The sequence below is a fragment of the Myripristis murdjan genome, chromosome 3, assembly GCF_902150065.1.
Source record: "Myripristis murdjan chromosome 3, fMyrMur1.1, whole genome shotgun sequence".
NCBI classification, from domain to species: Eukaryota; Metazoa; Chordata; class Actinopteri; order Holocentriformes; family Holocentridae; genus Myripristis; species Myripristis murdjan.
The window spans coordinates 8,756,187-8,774,736 of record NC_043982.1 but is presented as its reverse complement, the minus strand read 5'-3'; the positions used below and the strand labels follow the sequence as shown (position 1 = coordinate 8,774,736).

General features: G+C 41.0%; 2 protein-coding genes across 8 annotated transcripts in view; both read right to left on the bottom strand.

Moving 5' to 3' along the window:
* Window positions 1-956: 956 nt before the first annotated feature.
* On the bottom strand, window positions 957-4,803 carry sinhcafl (SIN3-HDAC complex associated factor, like). Of its 2 annotated transcripts, none has more exons than XM_030048373.1 (6): window positions 4,656-4,803; window positions 3,392-3,543; window positions 3,149-3,248; window positions 2,949-3,063; window positions 2,179-2,332; window positions 957-2,067 (listed from the first exon to the last, which is right to left on the bottom strand). In XM_030048373.1, exons 2-6 carry the CDS (start codon window positions 3,517-3,519, stop codon window positions 1,884-1,886), a joined length of 681 nt encoding a protein of 226 aa, XP_029904233.1. In that variant the 5' UTR covers window positions 3,520-3,543; window positions 4,656-4,803; the 3' UTR covers window positions 957-1,883. The 2 variants fall into 2 exon arrangements, with proteins under 2 accessions (XP_029904233.1, XP_029904235.1); XM_030048375.1 differs by having other exon boundaries at window positions 2,179-2,329.
* Window positions 4,804-5,122: 319 nt separating this feature from the next.
* Window positions 5,123-18,550, bottom strand: part of dennd5a (DENN/MADD domain containing 5A) — a 44,078-nt gene continuing 30,650 nt past the window's right edge. For 3 of the 6 annotated variants that reach the window (XM_030077872.1, XM_030077895.1, XM_030077886.1), the window contains 15 exons: window positions 17,944-18,094; window positions 17,713-17,806; window positions 16,355-16,486; window positions 15,501-15,653; window positions 15,312-15,399; window positions 15,077-15,161; window positions 12,037-12,165; window positions 11,302-11,423; window positions 10,622-10,767; window positions 10,387-10,505; window positions 10,095-10,276; window positions 9,234-9,316; window positions 7,966-8,089; window positions 7,646-7,814; window positions 6,498-6,681 (listed from right to left, as the gene is read on the bottom strand). In XM_030077872.1, coding sequence (XP_029933732.1) covers window positions 6,498-6,681; window positions 7,646-7,814; window positions 7,966-8,089; window positions 9,234-9,316; window positions 10,095-10,276; window positions 10,387-10,505; window positions 10,622-10,767; window positions 11,302-11,423; window positions 12,037-12,165; window positions 15,077-15,161; window positions 15,312-15,399; window positions 15,501-15,653; window positions 16,355-16,486; window positions 17,713-17,806; window positions 17,944-18,094 — 1,961 coding nt within the window. Of the gene's footprint in view, window positions 6,682-7,645; window positions 7,815-7,965; window positions 8,090-9,233; window positions 9,317-10,094; window positions 10,277-10,386; window positions 10,506-10,621; window positions 10,768-11,301; window positions 11,424-12,036; window positions 12,166-15,076; window positions 15,162-15,311; window positions 15,400-15,500; window positions 15,654-16,354; window positions 16,487-17,117; window positions 17,223-17,712; window positions 17,807-17,943; window positions 18,095-18,550 lie in introns of all 6 variants that reach the window. The other 3 variants (XM_030077878.1, XM_030077863.1, XM_030077854.1) reach the window with 2 other exon arrangements.

Genomic DNA, 18,550 nt, shown 5'->3' with positions numbered 1-18,550 from the left:
GACAAGCTTAATTTCCATTTCAAAAGGAAGCAGCGATTCTTTTTACAGTAAGAATCATAAAAAATGTTCAGCATTCATCTACCCTGCCGCAGAAAGTTTACATATTAAGCAACATTATAGAGCACTGTCCCTCAAACCATGTTTGAGATGGGTTCCACTAAAAAAAACAAGGTCACCGTTGTCACCACAGCATCAATTTGAGAGACAGTATGCACCATGGCTGTAACCGTGCAATCTGAGCATAATTTTAATGATACACAATGTTAAAAAAAAAAAAAAAAAAAAACTTTATCTTGACATTGATGAATTGAGATTTAAGAACATGCTAATTATTGCTGAATAATGTATGGTTTGCAAGCCAATTTGGTTGAATCAGCTGAGGCTGTGATGACAATAAAATGAAGACAGCCCCAGAGCATTTAAGTCACCTCTCACATTCAAAATGTCTGCATAGTCTAAGCTTTGAGAATTGCTTCTGAAGATTAATATAGCAACAACAAATCACAGTCACACGTGCAGTAACAGAATGAGACAAGAATGTAGAGGAAACGCAGAACATTGGTCATGTGTTAATTAACTACTTGTTTCTAGTCAATATAAAGTCCTCATCTATGCTTTGTATTAGTACTGGCATTGGTAAGAAATACTATCATTCACCTGGATGCCGTGCAAAGCCTAAGCCTTTCCCTGCAGTTTGCACTTGTTTCTCATGCAGACTTGTGAACACAGGCTGGGGCTTTGCACAGCTTTAGAAAAATGACACGGGCCTGAGACTATAAATGTGATAAAACCTGGAGAATACACATATAAACTGGCTTCACACAAAAGCAAATGTCCTGTGTGCACCTTTCAGAACTACCATAACTAAACGCATAAAACTTCCTGTGCACAATTAGTGGTTTGCTATTCCTGTTCATGTTAAAAAGGTTCTGTTGGACTGAAAGCAAGAACACTGCTGTGTATTTACAAATCCCATTTTAAAACATCTGCTTTACAACATGCATTTTCATTTCATGGAAGCCTGTACAATGACAAATAAATAATTGCTTTGTTATTTCAAAAGGTAGAGGGAAGTACTGCATGCATGGCCTAACCACGTCTATCAGTGTTGAGGAGCACAATCAGCTGAGTGAATTAAAACGGAGTGTTCAGAGGTTACAGTACTGTTTTGTCTGTGTTGAATTGTGAAGAGAGTGGGAGAGACTATGCATGCACATCTATACACACACACACACATTTAAAAAGCTCATAAAATTCATAGGACAGATGTACAAATGATCCCTGTTGTCACCAATAGCCCTTTATGTACTAACATCCTACAGATTCACGTGCTTGCACATTTAAGGAGCACACAGGCAAGACAAAACATTGCAGCAACATGTCGAAGAGCATCTCCAACATAAACAAGCTGGTATCAGTAATAGCTGGTGTCTTTCAAAAGCACAAACATAAGAAAATTAAGAAAAAAATAACAGTCTTGATATGTATGAAAAAAGTAAGGAATATGTACAAAACGCTGATCAATTAATACAAAAAAAGTTTCAAAGTCAAAAACAATTCATAATCAGAAATTCTATGTGGCCTGGAGTGGCTACACAGAATTTTGCCTCCTCCTCCTATAAATAATACACTAATGCCCATTTTATTTTTTTTTTTCTTTTGTTTTGTGTAAAAAAAAAATAAAAATAAAAACAAACAAAAACAATTCTATACAAAATTGAAAAAATATACCTATATAAAAAGGAATAGTAAGCAAGGGGGTGTGGGGGTGGACTCATCTAAATACACTGATCTACAGGGGGAATGGATATGAGAAGTCTGCCACTGGAGACAAATCCAGGTGGATGCCATGGATAACTCTAAGGGGAGTTTTCAAAAGACAATCACCAGGTTTCTTTCAGGTCTTCTGGGAGTGGCGGTGGAAGTGTGTCGGTATGGTGTGTAGCCACTTGTGTGGATACCAGTGTCTTCTGTTTCTTGGAGCTGCAGCAGGGCTTGAAAAGTCGAGGGTCAATGATCACCTCCCCAAACCGTCCCTTATAGATAATCCCACAGCACACCTTTTGCCTGTAGGGGGGAAAAATAAATAAATAAATAAGAAATAAGGCAGAAACAGGTGAATAAACCGTCTGTTTTGTGCCCCAAGTACAACGCTGCTCATGGAGAGCAGTGGCTTGCCTTTTCCAGTAGGAGCGGTCAAGGAAGGAGAAGACGGAGGGGGCTGTGCGTCTTTGTTTGGACTCGATGTCTGAGCCGTCATCCGACTGGTTGCTGTAACTGGGAGACTGGGATGGAGACATACTGGAGGTAGTGCTGTGAGCATCCGAGTCTGCATAAGGAGGAGAGAAAAAAAATAAATAAATAAATAATAAAAATCAAAAACAACTTTTAAACTTAATGCTGTGATCAGATTAAATTTGCAATTTAGCAACCAACTGTCACTTGTAATTTGATTGTTATTTTATGCATACATTCAAATTCATTCTTTATTTATTGCATTATTACTATGAGTACAATAGAATCTGCCATAATCGGCGATACAGATGCTTTCTTTTAATTAGACATACAGTAAGGTTTTTGCAGTCTGTGCCTATGAAAGATATTGAATTAAAGACACATGAGTAATAGGGGGCAAAAGCTCTAGACTGGATTTAAACCTAGGATGACGCGGTTACATGATATGTGCCTTTGCCAAATGAGCCACCAGGATGCCTCAAAACAGTAATTTTCAACTAGGCTCCTTCAATGTGGGCTACAAAGGAAACATCACCAAAACCTTAGGCCAACAGAGACCCAAATTACAGGTATTTGCAAGACCATGATGACAGGTAGTATTATTATTTTATGGGGAGGATTCTAAACAAGTACCTCTGCATGAATTAAAACAAAATCTTAAGATACTCATAAACCACACAAACTTCAGTTGTCAAAGCAAAACTATAACCTACTTTGTCTTTTAAACTTATGAAGCTTCTTCAGCTTGCTTTTCTTCTTGCCATCACTGTTCTTGATCTTCTTCGGTTTTGTCAACTTGAAGCCTGGTCCTGCTCTGGCATCCACAACCTGCGCCATGTCATACAAATCCTGTGTCAGGTTTATGGATTAAATACTAAACTTTCTGTCACCACTGAGGTCAGAGGAGACTTACATGGTTCCAGTTCTTCTTGGAGCCATTTGGCAGCTTTTTCCATCGTTTCACCAACAACACACAGGCATTGCAGATGTCTCCAACTCGATCTTCCGACAGCCTTAAAACACACACACACACACACACACACACACCATGAAATAAATGAGACACGAGCACAAACTGAATGCACGATCTTTCTTTACACATAAGCACAGCAAGATAACCATGCAAACGCATGAATGCAATAAATCAAGTCCTTACCCAAAGCACAGCCTGAAAGTTTCTTCATATCTGCTGCTGTCTGTGAAGCGGGAGCTGGAGGACTTGGTCTTGCAGATGCAACAGCCGTCGTTACTTCTGTAGATCTTTGACTTGTGAAAGCCAAACATATTCTGTGTTCTTTTGTTAAAACCCTGAAAAAGGGGGAAAATCACAGATGGGCGGTTGTTCCAGTCGCCGTAACCAGCAGTGGCTCAAAGTGCAGAGGTGCTGCAGTCATGCTTTCTATTACTGAGAGGGGGCGGTCCCTCACTGCACGCACAAGCAAGCAAACCATTTGTTTGCACCTGGATTTGGAGCAAATTCCATACACTAAATAGTCTTTAACAACGTTATAGTCGACGAAAGAGGGAGCAAGGCACAATAACACAACACTGATGCTTTCCTCTGGGCGCCGATGCTGTGATATTACTCGCGGGAAACACCAACACGCCCATAAACATACTCTGTATACGATATAACACTGCACGGATGCAATACCCTTTAAGTTAGGGGGAAATTATAAAAATGACGATTATTGCTGTAGTTTATAGTCGCACTATAAGGCTAACAAGAGCCGTGGCCAACTTCACATGCGACGCCGCCGAGTACCGCTGCGGCTGGCCAACTTGCCGTACAAACTGAGCGGCTGGCGTTATTAAAACCTGCAGTCAAACACTACACGACTACATGTTTTACTCGCTCATCTCCTGCCTTTGTCTTTGTTGCAATGACAACAAATTAAAGCCACAGTGTTGGTTAATAATGGAGTCAAACGCAGACCAGCCCAGCTGCGGATTTGTTGTCAGTGAGACTTCGAAACAAAAAGCGGGCAGCGCTTTCTGAAGTCAAGACACAAAAAGCTACCGGGCTATTCGCTGATTTATTTGCAACACACGTGTCTACACTGTACACGTTGGTTTATTTAATTAATTTCAGTGTTTTATTTACGCTTTGTTAAAATAAGGAAGGTTGCGATGTAACCATCCTTCCCTTTAAATTCAAACTTTTGCCCGCTAGAGCGCCAAATATGGCTCATTGTTGTTAGCTAGCATGCTAGTTAGCCAACTTAGCTACCACGCCACGCTCTCGTTCACTTCCACGTTATTCCATTGTCGAGCGCAATAATCTTGCTCATCCAGCTCGCCACAGTGCGCGCGTCAGCCGGCCGCCGTGCCACATCGTGATCACGCTCATCACGTACTAAACAAATCAAAGCAATTTTGCAAATGTAAATTCTACAGGAGGGAATTAAGAGTATACTTACTGAACAAAAACTTTGAATCTTCGCCGTTTTCGTTTCGCGCACTGCGCATGCCTTACTACTGCATACAGCTGACCATTAGAATATCATTTGCATAAAAAGACGGAATGAAACAGTTGAGCGTAAAAAGACCATATAAGGACAGCAGCCGCTTAGTTTGAACCTGGATTCAGCCAATCCGCGTCGTCCTGGCATCATCCTTAGGGATGCTGCATGATGGGAAACGTAGGAGCTCTCTTAGCTGGCGCTACTTTAACCGCCCCCTTTAAACTCAATGTCCCATAATGCATCTGGCAAAGGCTTTAAGAAAAAACAGCCAGTTGACATGGCGCGAATGAGTTTGTTTACATTCTTTCAAGACAACTGTGGTGGGCGCCTCAGCAAATAAAGTATACTCAGCAGAGAATATAACGTGTTTAATCTGCCCTTTATGCTTTTTAAAGACCAACCAACACACTAGTACAACCAAATTCCTTTTTATGCATTATTGATGCTTTATTCTTTATATTTTTTACACTGTACACTGTTGCTCACTTAGTAAACACTACATTACACAGCTATGTCAATAAATGTACAACAGTATTGGAAAACAAAAATATATATCTCCCAAGATGCTCATGAGGGTCATACATAGACAAGTACAACACAAGCAATCCAGACATTGTTGGCACAGGAAAGACATCCTTCACATCTTATTATCAAATCTCTTGTCCTGCACAGAAGGGTTAATGGGTAATGGAGGAGGGCCCAGTTAGACCTCAGGATTCCCCAATATACAGTATAGTTTATAAGGGTTAACTTTTCTCATGTGGATATTGCATAGCAGAAACCATGATGACAATTCGGGAGGGGGAGAGCGCTCCTCTCAGCTCTTTACAACGGCCGTGTCAGGCTTATGAAGATCCGAGATCACAAGGAGTCTACAGAGAGCACACTAGCAGTTTTTTTGTTGAGAGAGCAGAGCAAAATGTAGTGTTAAGGGGTCTGAATGGGATGGCGGTCAGAGGAGAAGGACTGGTTTGAGGTATTTACATGAAGGCTTTCATTATGATCCACTCTGCACAAGAGGATGAGTTGAGCTCTGAGGAGGAGCTGTGTCCACAACGTCAAGCGATGACTCGGGGTATTTTCCTCGTCCGACTGAATGCACTGTCTGTCGCTGGCATAGTAACGACACAGTCTTCCAGTCATGCAAGAGGCAGCCCATCTCTGCTCAAGTTCTTCCGTTGTAAAAGATTTGCATACTAGTACGCTTCCCAGGGAATGGCCCAAATGTAAGAAACTGTTTTATGTATGCAGGTGAAATCATCTCCCACACTAGAAAAATGTCTACCCCCTGTCATACACATACTTATAAAGCATACTTCTACATCATTTGCCTCAAGCTCTGCATTATGACATTGGAATCTGAGTAGACAACAGAGCAAGCAACTTGACAGACTTAACAAAATAATACTGTTCTTCTCTGAAAATATATTAACAGTTTTTGTTACTTGTTTTCCCTTAAATATAGCCATTGTCAGCAGTTCATGATAACAATGAAAATATTTAGCTTTCAATAAAACAGTATAGCACAAGTGGGTTATCATCAATAATGTGAAAATCATGGATCATAATAGAAAACATATTTTTAACATCTAATGGCAACATCATTGAGGATAAAAATAACAACATATCTTGAAAGGCTCATTGCACTTAATATATGGCAAATGTAACAGTAGCTTTAATATAAGCCAGAAAATGTCCTTTGTTCAAGTCTCTTCCTGCATAAAAAATGTTCAGTTCTTTTGAGTGGTCCCCAGTGATTTTCCTGGTCAGGTCCAATTGTTTAGAAGTTGGGCAGGTTTAGATACCAACACCTTTGACAAGCGAAGCCTCTAGGGTAATGTTGAACTCCTGCAGAGTTTGTAGCACTCTGATCAGAGAATTTACCAATGAATGGTCCTTAATCAGAGCAATGTCCTCATACATCTGAGCGGTGATTGGACAGTCTGCGAGCAGAGCGATCCAATGGTGCAGCAAATGATCCCTAAGAGAAGTGGACACAGGTCAGTCAGCTGGTAATGAAGCTCAATGGTTAAAATTACAGTCATGTCAGTTGTTATTCAATGCTACATTCTGCCAATAAAAACACAATAAAAAAGCTTAAGCTATGGCAGTTAAAACTGGCAGAGCACATTAGACTGTAGTTATAAATCATTTCTACAATGACTCAACAGCAAAGGGCACTGCCGTGTAAAGGAGTAATTAATAGAAGCACCACCCGCACACACCCACACTCACAGGAAACTACACTGTTAAAGCCCGCCTTCAGTAGGTCATTTTCAAAATGATTTCTAAAGCAGGCAATCCCAGAAAGTGATGTGTGACTATCACTACCAATGGAAATCTCAGTCAAAATGAGTCTCATCTGTGCAACTAATCACAGACAGCTGGCACAACCTGTCCAGGCACCTGGAACGGCAATTGGTGGAGATAATCATAAATCACTTTCTGACACAAACTCTTTCAGGAAGAGTTTTGAAGTTCTGAAGTCATGAAGTCACTGGAGGGGTGGGGTACACTGTAACAGGCAAGAACTACAGGAAAGGAATAAACATGATATGTTGTGGATTCTGAAAGGAGAAATTAATTTCACTTAACCCCCCTCCAGGTCACAACCTCAGGATCCCATAGATCACATGGCCTGGAGCTGGACAGTCTAGCTCAGGGGTGGGCAGGGGTGGGCAATCATGTGCCATGGAGGGCTGAGAGGCTGCAGGTTTTCTTTCCAACCAAAAACTACACCAGCTGATTTCACTGATTAGTCCCTGATCTCTGCTTGAAGGTGAGGTAATCAGTGAAATCACCTGGTGGAGTTTTTGGTTGGAAAGAAAACCTGCAGCCTCTCGGCCCTCCATGGCACATGATTGCCCACCCCTGGTCTAGCTCCTCACTGTGCCAGGCTGCTGCCTAAAAGCCCCCCGCTTATTTTGTTACTGAGTGCTGCCCACCTTGCACCAAGACAGACCAACATCTGGAACTTCCCGTCCTTCCCGATGTTCCTGGATGTGTTGTTGATGGCTCGCATGAAGCGGCAGAAGTGGCGCACTCTGGTTTGCCAATTCTCATCTAGAGTCACCTCTCGCTGCTCTGCACTCTCAAAGTACACTTGTGACTTTTCTGTTAAAACATATCAATCATAAACCATGGATCGTCAGTCACAAATTAATGAACGCACAATTTGTTAATTAACAATTTGTTAGCAAAAGGAATAAGAAAAGTAATAAGAAAAGGTGTTTAAGGGTTGATGGTAGTATTTCTACTTATGTACCTAAGAAGTCCCAGATGAAGACATTCTTAAAGAGTCGGGGTGATTTGAAACCGTGCTGGAACACTTGCTCCAGTGCCCAGACAAGGCCGTACTCTCCACACAATAGAAGGGTCAGACTGCCCCTCTATGGAGAGAAAACATAAGGAAAGAACAGAATGTAGTTACAATTGACACAATTTGTGTAATTTAAGTGTGAAATTAACGTTGTTATTGTCTCACTAATGACAAAATGGGACACTGGCCAATTTTTGGAATTCATACTCAATTATATTCAACATGCCTGGAAACTGTTTCATGGAGCCTCACTCAATTTCTGAAATTATTTTCCAGTATCATGCAGGAAAGGACTGGCAAGGAGGCTGGCACGGTGTGCAGCATTGTGACTGCACAGGGTGCAGCTGTCCCACCTGTCACTCCTCATGTAGTCATGGCTGCAAGGCTTGTCAGGGGAAAACTGCAACTCCTGAATAGTAACTCAGTGTGACACAAAGCAACTGCATTTAAATTGGTGGTGAGCAGTGAAGGTCCTAAGGAGAGTGCCAGATTAATTTATGATGTCATGCAATAGAGTTGGTGGCCCAATCAACATGTAAGAAAGCATAAAGGCAGGCCGGCATCTAACTCTTCCCCATGCTAGCCATCTTGTTGTGTATGTAAGATAGAGAGATCTAAAGCAAGGCCGAAGAGGAATTCCCTGTAAAAACGTTTTGTACCCAACTGCAGCAGAACTGACTGCTGAGCTGACAGCCAGAGTTAAAAAATCTACAATACGCATCTAGTTTCAATAACCAATATCACTCCACACACCCTAAAAAGTAATGATTAAGTTATTTTTAAGACTTATTTTATGCACTCTGATTGTGACCTTGAGGTTTAGTTTAAAGCCATTCAAGGGCAGAATGAGTGAAAAAAGATCAACTCTAAGAAGGGGATATCCTGATTATAAAAAATCACACCTCTCAGGATGCATGCAATGCATTATATTATTGTTTTAGAAAGTAACTTTTTTATATTGGTCAGCCAGCAGCCCCGAAGACAGGAATAACACAGAGGCACTGCTCTGAGTCAGAATAAAAAAATCAATAATTATATCAATTTCCAAAAAATGGCCATTGTTCTCCTTTAATGCACTTTAATAATCTGAATTCTGCCACACAACCAGCAGTCACTGAGGGCACAGAGACCACCAGAGGAGAACGCAGCTTTTCCTTATTTGTGATGAATAATAGAACTACATGTTGGGGCCTGTCTAGACTGCAGTCTCTCACCTCCTTCTCCGGCTTGTGGAAGTGCTTCACGATGCCATTGATGGCCTCTCCCACTCCCTCCTGGATCTGACCTGTGTTTAACTCTGCATGATGGAGGAAAAAAAGAGAGACTCAGTAAGTCCATAACAGCCAAAGGAAGGAAGGAAGCCAAATTACCAGTCAAGCCTTATCTATATGTCTTTGTTCTTATAATAGTTCTTTCTTATGTGTTTCATTTGACATCAGTGAGCACACACATCTGCAAAGTGGGGATTATTTTCTGCTTTTGAGATGACGCACCAGCTTTTGCTTCAATCAGCCGAGGTGTAAACAAATCACCTGCTAATTTGCAACCTATATAAGTGTGATAATATTGGACATGTTCTACATTTTAGGTGGGCAATCCTAACCCCAGTGTAGCTGAGCCTATGTAATATGATAAATAACCAATAAATCACCATCTTTGGATTGGACTCTAGCTTATGCTCATAGTGTAGCTGTAATGAGAGATCATCAGGGCAGAACATTAGAGGAAAAAATGTTTTTGATTGACTGAAAGTGTTTCAGTTGGGTTCAAAGATTGTGACACCTCTTAACCTGGGAGAGAAACATGCAATCTTGGAGCTCTGCTGATGTACACAGAGTCTTTTTAGGGGGTAGTCTCAGTTTAAAAAAATATAACTCTCCAATAAAGCTCTTACTGAAGAATTAGAGGTAGATTTCTGAGGAGATCATTCAGAAAGTTACCAGCTTTTTTTGAGACAGAGACAATATCCCATTCATTGACAAGTGTTACACTTGAATAGAATGTCTTCAGCAGTAGTAGTATTATTATATTTTCCTCAGCTAAACTGAGAATGTGCAGCCGATGAGTTGACTCACTTGGTTTGCTGTTTGGCGAGATGGTAACAAATCTCCTCATCATCCCTGGCGACTGCTGCATCGGGGGTGTTCGGCACATTCTGTCATCATTCTCTGTGCTGGGCGTCATCAGCTCTCCCACCAGGATCCTCTCTAGACTGCCATCATCCACTCCCTTCCCCAGCCACCGGCCACATGGGAACCTGCCATGCAAATACACATACACCAGGAAAAAAAGGGTGATTTTTCTGCCTTTTGAGCACCTGCTCATCAAAGAGACATTGGATTAATTTCTCTCAAAATACACACTCACTTGTATGTGTGCCCTGTGATCTCATTGCGGACCATGACACACTCCACAAGCCACTTTGCGTAGAGCCCCGTGTTGTCGTGTCCCATCTGCACTGTGGTCAGCTTGCCCAGGTTCTGGCACTGAGAAGGTGGGGGTGTAATTTAATGCCAAGCTTTGAATAATCGGCCAAGGCAAAAAATGAAACTGAGTAAATAAGACATCAGGAGGTATCTTTAAATCCGAGGGTCACACCAACCTCAAAAGTGATCTCCAGGGTATTCCTGGGCACCTGCAGCACCCCGGTCTCAGCCAGCTCCCCCGAAACACACACCCAAGGGTTGGCTGTGAACATGGAGCCACCCAGCTTCTTACTGGAGACAACCAGCACATGGTAGGGGATCACTGGAAGACAGACGGAGGAAGATGTGACACGGTTGTACAAGTACAGTAAAATAACAAATAAATTAAAATAGCAGTTTACAGTAATAATGATAAAGTAAGATATCTGATAATATCGAGCATCACAATATTTGCAGGAATATGTAATATTGTCAACATTACTCCCTGGACCACTGCTCCAGTGCAAGTGTCAGGGCTATGTGTCTTATTATGTGTACAAATACTTTTTCTGCTTATGGTAGAATGGTTAAAAAAAAAAAAAAAGTCAAGCCATTTCTATTTGTTTTGACATGAAGAGAGACATCATCAATATGTGGCATTTATTTATTGGCTTTGAAAAAACAAACAGTTGTTCTATGCAAGGGAAATTTACTTTAGAAGATTCGCTTTTATATTGCAACATTTTTCTAAAATCAGAATGCTTTCATATACAATGATGCATAGATTTTTAAAGCATTTTTGAGGGGGCAATAATATTGAATATTGTGATAGTTTGCAATATTAAATTCTGGATAATGGCATCAGAGTAGTACTCACTGATGGTGGTGAAGACATTGGTGAAACAGAAGTAGTCCACAGCGTTAAAGGACAGCAGGTGGTAGAGGAATTGCTCTTTCTCATCATCACAACGCAAGAAAGCATAGCGCTTATACAGTTTTCTATGAAAAATCAGTTTGAAAAAAATCACTTAATTTAAAATCATTAGAGCTCAAATTAATGTTATTAAAGATGCTTTCTATTATTTTAAAATGGCAAAGGTGTCCAATGAATTTACATTCTTCAATAGCATCATCTACATCATAGTGGACACAGTGATTAATGGTGATCAGATATTAATATATGCATACTGTTTGCTAAACAACACAGAAATTGACACCCAGCTTCTTACTGGAGTAAGGTGGCAAAAGTAAGGTGGCAAAAGCAGTTAGAAATCAACCTGAGTGTGACCCAGTTTGCCACAGTAATATCAATTATGAACAATCCTGTGAATAATTCATGCTGCAGTCGACTATAGTATGATGCTGTGCAATTTCAAAAGGGTTAATGTATTATAAATGGGCAGAACAGACACGTCATGTTAATTTCATATGAGAGAGACATTCCTGCACAAGTGCAGATGAGTCCTTGAATAGACAGAAGGTCAAAATAAGAAAAAAGAGACTCCATGATTTCCTCTCCAAAAGGTGAAAGTAAGGTAACTAGATTCACTCTTCAAACTGTCCATGACACAGAAGCTTTTATCTTCTGGTAGTAAAGTGTTGTTTTGCTCACTTTGTCAGCTCGTGGTCTGAGAGCAGCTGCTTCAGGTGTCTGGAAAGCAGCTTCTTCTCCATGGAGAGGCGCACCCAAGCCCTGGCCTTGCCCACATCAGTCTTGATCTCACTTATGTTCTGGATGTGCCTGCAAATACGTTGACAGGTCAGAGAGGTCAGAGGAAGTGACACACATAAATGCAAAGATACACACCGCATCTTCTTCATTATCAGTGTGGGAAAAGCAATCAGTGGATCTTTATGAAACAATGTAAGGACATCAAGGAGTCACTACCATCCTTGCCAACCCGGAGGACAGTACTATATCAAAAACTACAAAAACTATTTACTATTTATTTATTTATTTACTATTTACTACATCAGTGGCAAACAGTAACACAAAATCCCAAACCTATACTACCACTGCTGTTGCATAAAAACAGATAAAACAGATACACTGCACCAAAATGCAGTCTATACAGCTAACTTACTGGCATCACTGAAAACACAACTACTGCTTCTGACTTGACTACTCAATCTATTATTTTATTTAGAACAAATAAGTTTTAAGTTTTGTTTAAAGTCTTGGGAAGCTACAGATATAAGCATCTTTTTATTAGTGGAAAACAACTTTGTTTATATCTTCCATTTGCCACATGCATGAAAATATGGTAAGTTAAATCACTTGTAGGTATGTGTGATATTAAGTCCTTCCCTTTTGTTATATTTTGTTATAAAAGGCCTACACAGTGAATTATTTGTTTTCTGAATTTGTATTTTTCAAATACAATATATTTCTACAGAGAATAAAGAGGTGGATGCAGTTTTTGTGCTGCATTTTCAAAAGGTGCGGTATATATTGGAACATAAAAATGTCACCAGAATGCAAGAAATAAAAGTTGATGAATTAGCACCCACAATGCTTTTGAGAATCTCTGTATTTCTGGACTCTCAAGGTTGGCAAGTATGGTTGCTACCAAGCCTAAAGAGAGGGATGCCATTGTCTCTCTGCAGAGGTATTTGTGCTGCAGCCTGGGATTCCTCAGCAGACCTGCACTCAGACTCCCTCATGTTTGCAGCCAGTCCCGTGTCATCGCTTCAAGCCAGTATCATGCCTCCCATGTCCAGACACATTCCCTTCCACTCCACCTGTGCCATACGCATTGTCTGCTCTCTAAGAGCTGCTCGTAATGTCTCCTCCAACATCGCTACCTTCCATCCCCCTCCCTGTCTCCACCCTTTACTCCCCTCCACGCTCACTCACACGAATTAATCCACTTTCCTCAAGTCGTTATCGCCATAGCAACAGAGGAAAACATCTACTACGCTGAATATTACTGCCAGCTCGCAACGTTTTTCCCCAGAATGAAAAAAAGTTTGTGCTCAAAATTTCAAATACAAATAACTACTATCTGCTGAAATGATGTTATTAAAATATGCAATGAGGGAAAAAGGTTCTCTGAAGAAACGGTTGCTTTCGTGTGAGAGTTTGTTTGTGTGCAGGGGGGCAGACGTGGACATGAGTGAGCGCAGAGGAGGGGCTAGCTGTCAGTGCGGGTGCAGCTGTGTGTTAGTGCCCTGAGCTAACCCTTCCTCGCTTCTTAGCTACATCGACGGGGGGTCTGGTAATTAGGCTGGAAGTAACGTGCTGTTACATGGCTTCACTCTGCGCCTCCTTCACGCACAGAAGGAATGACATTTCATGTGATGACTCCCAATTGTTGGCTGGGCATGGCAGACATGACAATGGCATGGCAACAGTTGCACGCCACAATCACACACGCACGCAAACTGACAAACAAACACAGGCATAGGTCGTGTGGGGTTTTGTGTGCTGAAGAAGGTCATATCTCTCTATCAATATTGGACTAGCAAAAAGTGAGGTGATGTCTGGGTTTAAAGCAAAAAAATCTTCTGAGCCTGAACAGTTACCCAAGCTAAAATGGGTACACTGTATTAAATTAAGGATTTTTCGAATCTAAAAGAGCTGTGTGCCTGAAATCAGGCACAGTGAGAAGTGTGTCGGACAAAAATACAAAGCAAGGGCAAGACAAATATTTTCACCCAAAGCTGACATTTCAGCTGAATACTGACACAAGTCATAATAAATGTTTGTATTGTGCAGCTGAAGCTGGAAGAGTAATTCACTTACAGTACATCATTTCTTCAATACTTATGATAAAGCTACTGTTAATATGGCAGGGGTTCATATTTTTTTGTCATAAATCCCTGATAAAACACATACATCAGGCCCCAGATGTCTAATTTGATAAGATTCTGTCTTAGGGACTAATATGAAAAAATTCTTGTTGTTGATGATCGGGTACCACTTTATAATGAGACTCATTAGATCATAACGGCTTTATGAATGACTTATAATTAGGTTATTAATTAGGTTGTAATCACTTTATAAATAATTAATAAGCAACTGTCAATAAATTATATACAATTTTCATACATCAAAGCAGGCCCACTATTTGGCAAGATATTTTGCCAAATAGTGGGTTATTGCTGCACTGCATCTATTCTGTTGAATCTCAGCTCTTGCTAGTTGCTTATTCACTTTACTTGATCTTGCCAAATAGTGGTGCTGATGAGTGAATAGTGAGTATTGAACTGTATGTGAAGAAGTAGTGGTGGAGTAGTGAGAGTTAAAGATATAATTAAAAAAGTCATTCTTATGCATTTCTCAATTTCGATTATTTTAATTATGGTAAAATTACTCATTGTTCCAAGATTCCCTTCTGGGACTTCTATGGGTCCCTGAACCCCAGTTTGAGAATCCTTGATCTAGACTGCACAGTCATTTGTAAGTAGGTATAATTCAATCATCTACCACTGGAGGGCAGTCTAAGTCAAACACGTTTTCCTCTGGTGGTGAAAACCAGCTTGAAAGCACACACTGATAATACAAAGTACTACTAATACCTTCCTAAAGCAAATCTGCATTGGACTAGATCAAATATTGAAACATTATTCTTTCTTTTGTCTCCCTTCATTAGGACCCCCACTGGCTGATTTTTTGATGACTGCTACTCTCCCTGGGGTCAAAGCCTTACCTCATGTCCTGAATAAGAGAGACTTTGAGAGGGGGCATAGCAGAGCCACCATCCGATTTGCGTCTTTCGGTGTCATGGATGAACCCTTAAAAATGATAAAAACAAATGTTAAGCTGTGAGATTTTCACATCATCACCACACCACTTCACAGGTCTGATTCTAAGCTTTACAGCAGCAAAGCTTATTGATTTGTTGTATAGGAAATTTGGAGCAGAGAACTAATTTCAGCACTCACCTGGAGGTCCTAAACCACCCGGAGTGGCATCCTTCTTCTCTTTACTTTCCTGGTAATGGAGCAGGTGGGACCACAAGGCGGATTTACCCTGAAGAAGCAAAGCAAACATGCATTAGTGCCATTAAACAAGCCGGGGAGGGAGGCTCATTGAAATGCTTGTGCTTCTGTGGTGTTCATTTTTCTCCTGACCTGTTTAACCTGCAGCCCGTGGCTCCAGATCCTCTCTAACAGGTCACAGAGGCTGGCAATGAGTGTGTTCTCCTCCACGCCGGTGATGCTGACCTCCCCGTGACCCAGCTCCACCGCCTCCCGACCCATCTTCTCCACCAGCATACGCTTGGTCTGCAGGGAAACATACAAATCATACATACATCATTGTTACTTGCACTTTTGGTGATCTAGGAATTTAAATGACAATAGTGATGATTTGGACAAAGTTTGCATCAATCATGTAGGTTGCCCTCTTTTTACATTAGTCCTGGTCTGCACACAATGAGCATAGTTGGAGATATCAGTGCTCATTTCCCTGCATTCAGAAAAAGCCACACGCGGCCATTGATTCGCAATATGAAAAAACTTGAAAATTGCCTGAGCTTAATAATCCATCACAGTAAACATGAAGCATTACTTTGGTTTTGTCAGAGTTTCATTGTTATTTGACTGTATCTCAAAGTGCCAAAATCCAGTTGCTGACATCCTTTGTGATTTTATTACAGTCTGCTTACTGTCAATCACCAGACACCCACAGGAGGAAATGCTGAATCTCAGCCAGGGAACAATCCCTCTAAAACATGTTGTTTTCAGGCTTAGTTTGCCACCATTAGTTTTCAAAAATGCTCTAAAATGAATAAATGCAAATAAAAAACAGCGAGCATTCAACTTCAAGTTCACGCTATTGCTGCAGTCTTTCTAAGTCACTTTGATTAAAAAATATTAGCTAAATGCCCATGTGTAGAGGACATTTCTATTAAAATGATGTGACAGCAAAGAGATCATAACAAACATAGCAAAACTGGACATCTGAAGGACTTTGATACACAAACCTTGTTCCTGCACTCCTTTAGCAATCCTTCAACAAATTTCCAGTTAGTCTGAGCAATGACGGAAGGTGAGAGGTTGGACAGTTTGGGCTGTCTGATGGTCGTGCCCAGGTTCCTCGCCTCCTGGATGTACTTCTGGTACGGGGCAAAGATAAGAAGTTAGGAAACAACTGACCAAAAAAGGAGCTGAAAATTTTAAAAAAATAGTGACTGAAGGTTCAGCACATAGGTGGGCTCACATCACAACTACAACAGTCACTACACACACTGGATGAATTGCTGGTCAACTACAGGGGCTGGTCTCAGTCCAAAGGAAGTAAAGGGGAGGACTAGGTAGGGCTGGGCAATATTTCAATATTGCATTGATATCATGATGCAAAACTGAACATCATGTGGGATTTTGAATATTGTAATACCGTGATATGGTATAAGTGTTGTTTCTTCCAGGTTTTAATGGTTACTTAACAGTAAAGGGGTACAGTTTTCTGTTATTTTCCTATAACTGATTGGTCATCATATGCACATCACTAATGACTGGTTATCACTAATCTCCTTGTGTAAATATTTTGTTAAAGCCTCACTAGTCACCCTACAATGTCGATTTTGAGGTTTTTCATCAAAAATATCGTGACATTTGATTTTGTCCATATCGCCCAGTCCTATATCTAGGTAACAAAAGTTATGAGTGTTCAATTACAGTATCTTGGTAAGTTATGAAGAGGTCATGTTGTCACTATGTGAAGGCCAACTGACCACCAACACATACCACATCCACAGTCACCGACTTTAGACAGGGCTTGAAGGACTGGGAGAGCCAGTAGTAGTCAAGAAACATCAGGAGCTGCAGCTCCGGAAACAAACACTCCACATGCTGAGAGTGAGCGTGTGTGTGTGGGTGTGTGTGGGTGTGTGTGTGTGTGTGTGTGTGTGTGTATGTGTGTGTGCGTGTGTGTGTGTGTGTGTAAGTGTGTGTGTGTGTGTGTGTGTGTGTGTGTGTGTGTGTGTGTAAGTGTGTGTGTTTGTGAGAGGCAGGCCAGGAAAAGAGAGAAAGAATGACCAAAACCGTGTGAGTGTGTGTGTGTGTGTATACATGCGAGGGAGAGAAAAACAAAGAGTGAGGACAAGATAAGAAGAAATTCAAAACAAGGCAAAGAGAGAATGAGTCATGCACATAGAAAATGAACAGAGACAACAAAAGCTCAGTCAATCCAGAATGACAAAGGATTCAAGGCGCATGTTAATGAGGCAAGAAAAGCATGGAGAGTGAAGCAGAAAATAAAGCCAAAACAAACACACACAAAAAAGTCTAACATCTACAGTAGAAAATCTATGAAGGACAAGCCGTTGTGGAGGCGTCTCACCTCTCTCTGGTCGTTGTCTAAATAAAGGTGCTCAGCGTGCTGCTTCTGCCTGTCCTTCCTCCTCCACTGGGCCGGAGCGCTCCTCTTCGCCCATCTACAACATAAAATAAAGTGGCTTTAAATTTCTAACTTTAAAAAAATGATGAAATCTGGCAGAGTGAAAAATACTTTACTTAAAAAAAATCTATACTAGGAATCACAGTAGATGTGAAAATAATGTGAAAGAGTCACTTGTTGCTGGTGGGCCCAGTGGAGAGCACGTCCGACTGCAGGCGGGGGAAGAAGCCCTGCTCGTAGCGTCCCTGACCAATCTTCATGTCCAGCAGGTGGGGGTGCAGGGCTGTGTGGTCGATTTTTGACACTCTCATCTCAATGGCCTTCTCTGTAGAGCAGACGTGGGAGGGGGTGAGGGGGCGGTGGGATTGTACCGGATGCAGTGCATTGTTTTCTCAGCGCTCCCTTGTCGGAGCTGAATAAATTGCCCACCCATTAATGCTGTCACGGCGTTGCATGAATGACGTGTCTTCTTTTGGGCAAAATCATTATTATTTAGCATAGAAGAAAGTGTGGATTCATATTTATAGGAGATCATCTGGTCATGAATACTGAGCCTGCCTGAATGACTACCATTTGTTTAGCATTAGCAAGGGACGAAATTTTTGCTGCATGACACACATCCTCCATTCTGATTTCACCCAGAGACTACTCTCATGTCAAAGAAACTTTTTACTGTCACAAAAATTATCCTTTTACGAGACCTGGTATTAACACAAATTATACAAACTATACGAATAAAATTAATATTTCAGAGGACTAGTCCAAATAGAAACCTAGAGTA

What these genes read in the sequence shown, in the direction of transcription:
- sinhcafl (XM_030048373.1), bottom strand. Translation starts at nt 3,519, where the DNA reads ATGTTTGGCTTTCACAAGTCAAAGATCTACAGAAGTAACGACGGCTGT. An exon ending in ACTTTCAGGCTGTGCTTTGG is followed by an intron (nt 3,249 to 3,391) that starts GTAAGGACTTGA and finishes GTGTGTTTTAAG; the next exon opens with GCTGTCGGAAGATCGAGTTG. An exon ending in CCAAGAAGAACTGGAACCAT is followed by an intron (nt 3,064 to 3,148) that starts GTAAGTCTCCTC and finishes GACATGGCGCAG; the next exon opens with GTTGTGGATGCCAGAGCAGG.